This window comes from Tigriopus californicus, chromosome 5, assembly GCF_007210705.1.
Source record: "Tigriopus californicus strain San Diego chromosome 5, Tcal_SD_v2.1, whole genome shotgun sequence".
Lineage (NCBI taxonomy): Eukaryota > Metazoa > Arthropoda > Copepoda > Harpacticoida > Harpacticidae > Tigriopus > Tigriopus californicus.
The window spans coordinates 1960194-1963092 of record NC_081444.1 but is presented as its reverse complement, the minus strand read 5'-3'; the positions used below and the strand labels follow the sequence as shown (position 1 = coordinate 1963092).

The window sequence follows — 2899 nt, the reverse complement described above, 5'->3', positions numbered from 1 at the left end:
GCAGACAAGTGGTCAAGAACGGAAAAAAAGATCTCAATCTTATGTCCAGAACGTCAATAAAAAGTCAGGATTAAGGTCCAACAAGGCGCAGGTGGCATCAAATCGCAATATTAGCAATCAATAAAACCTCAATGTCGAAAGTCATTCAAGGATATTCCATGACAATTTGCTGACAGCAATTCAATATATCCTAATAGATGATAAACGTATTGTAAAAAGGGATTCTCGCAAAGTTCTGCACACACATTTTACACCGCAACCAGTAAGTGAGCTACTTCAGAAGCGTTCGAGCAAAAAAAAAACAAGATCAAAATGCGGAAAAATACCACTTTCGTCACCCCTGGCACTGTAAATCAAGAAATTCATATCAGTGTACAGGTCCCTTGCTTTGGCCCTACTTGACAAGATGTCCCTAGGCTAAGGCCACAATGGCATGGTTTGACCAATTATCGTAACCCAAGAATGGCACCCAGCCAACACTCTAGAAATTCGCCCAATCGAGGAACATTGGTCAATTGTGAAAGGGATCTTGACGAAAACAAACTTGGCCGTCAAGCTAAAGAATCATTAAAAATGATTAGGTTTTTCGTCAAAAAAAAATATGCTTTTTTCCCCCCTAGAATTTGGCAAGTCTGCAAAAAAGTAGTTGTAGACAGTCAGAATGGTCGATCTTGACACGTCGTACAGAATTTGATGATTAGGGCGGTCATAAGCAAGTTAAGGTCTCGGGCTTTTAAAGATCCGGAAAATTTGGCTCGATATTTTCGTTACTGTAGGGTAATCGGTCACACTGAAAGATGTAGAAAAGGGATCTTATTCCGTTTCTGGAGAAGAGTAGAAAATGTGACATGTGACTGTGCTCTAGAAAAATAAATCCGAATACGTAAATCCGAGGCATCCTGAGCCTCCACTCATTCAGACTCGTACAGTTACTGAAAATTTGATTGGTGCGTGACTATTTGTTATTTAAGCTCCAAAAAATGATTCGCACAGGCTGCGCAATAAAACGTTGGATGGGATGTTGAAAGGGAATTGGGTATAATGAGAAGGTAAAAAATCTTGAAAATATTGTGAGATTTGAGACACTATCCTCTTTGGTTCATTGCAGGGTTTGACCGGTCTGCCGACTCCAATTCGTTGGGAGAACAAAAATTGTACATATTTGAAGGGCACCACTCCTAGATCCTGTTCAGATGACGTAACGACAGCAAAACACGATTCAAAGCGTTTCTTCCATCAAAGATCTTGGAATACAAATCCAAGCAGTTTTAAAGGGAAAAATTTTGATTATGAAATTTTAATTTCAAATAGGGCAAAGTCTTGCCGAAAGATGAGGTGCTGAACCTGATAATGTTCATTTATTATAATTGTCTTAAGCATAGGCTCAATCCAAGCCATTGATTAAACAAACGAAACTTGATGCGCTAGAGCTTACCATGATATACGATGACCCGGTAGAAGTGAATAAAATAACTTTAGTTATCATGACTAATGAGTCAGTCACGGGTTGTAATGAAGAAGCCCACTTGAAGCTTGAGGAAAATCAGAATATTTCAGAATATGGCCGTTCAGAGTGTACCTCAACACATATCCTACAAGCCATTCATTACTTGGGTCAAAATAAACGTCCCAAACTTTGAAGTTTTTTGGAATAAGGATGCCAAAGAGATCAAGTACATAAGGGCAGAAAGTTGGATTTTTGTTGAAAGAAAGGTGTTTGCTATACTTTAAACGCACATAAAGTAAAATCAGGAACCCATTTTTAACGGTATTTTCTGAAGTGGCTGGGACATTTGATTTAGAAAATTGTTTTCCCTCTTTGCCCTCTCATCCCCTGTTTTCTTTGTGGCAAGAACTCAAAAGACGACAATCCTTCCTCTTAATAATGAATTAATTTACAAAGTCCATTGGAATCAAATTTGAATAGATAAGTCGCAACACAATCAAGAACAAGGTAAACCATACCTCTTTTCAATGAGACCAACGTTTAAGATCTATCTCCAATTTCCATAATTTTTGAAAACATTGGTAGGTTAAGTTACGCACTTATTGTTTCATACAATAAATGTATGTTTGTATAGCATATGTGTATTGAGACTTTAATCATTGTGTGTTTCGGAATTCATTTTTAGAAAAGCAAGTCTCAAGGTCGTTGTTGTGATCTTCATGAAAAATGTTCCGCCGAATCAGGTACTTTCCGATCTCGTTCTTGATTCCATCCACTCCAACAATGCCTAATTCCTTCATCTCTGGAGTGTCACCCACCATCCAATCAGTGAATAGGATGTTTTCTTCAGAGACCTTGAAGTTACTCTCAAGACCCACGAAGTATTGGTTTAACGTGGAAGCAAATCGATTTTTCAAAGTAAGCAAAGGATTTTCGAGTTCGTTCATTTCTTCCTTGAGTGCCCTAGGTAATTCAAATCCGGATTTGTTGATGCATAACAAAACTTGGGAAGACTCACTTCCAGCCATTATCGAGAATACTTGACTGATTTCTCGGGCAATTCCTTGATTGATATCACCCGTGTACGGAACGATCACCAAAATCAGGTTGTTCATGGCACCGCAAATCGAGAAGGTCTTGGCATGGTAATCCAAGCTAGTACTCCCAGGGAAATCGACCACCGAGACCTTCTTGTGGACTTCGTAGATCACCGGGACCATTGTGTGCCTGAAATTTCCAGTTCGTTCTCCCACTCCCCAAATTTTGTTGATGAGGGTAGTTTTCCCCGCGTCTTGCATACCCACTATTCCAATGTAGCATTGCTCGGCCATGAGGCTTCGAATCGCATGAATGGCTCGAATGCATTCAATCCGTTTGATCACCAGGTTTTGCGAATCAATGGTACAATTGCCAATGTCACAGCCAACGAAATTGCCGATGCCAATTTCAGGT

At 39.5% G+C, this 2899-nt stretch overlaps 1 protein-coding gene across 1 annotated transcript in view; it reads right to left on the bottom strand.

Annotated features, from left to right (window-relative positions):
- Positions 1-2072: 2072 nt before the first annotated feature.
- Positions 2073-2899, bottom strand: part of LOC131880910 (uncharacterized) — a 2152-nt gene continuing 1325 nt past the window's right edge. The window contains exon 2 of the mRNA XM_059227642.1: positions 2073-2897. Within this exon, the coding sequence (XP_059083625.1) occupies positions 2104-2897 (794 nt within the window). The 3' untranslated portion in view covers positions 2073-2103. The remainder of the gene's footprint in view (positions 2898-2899) is intronic.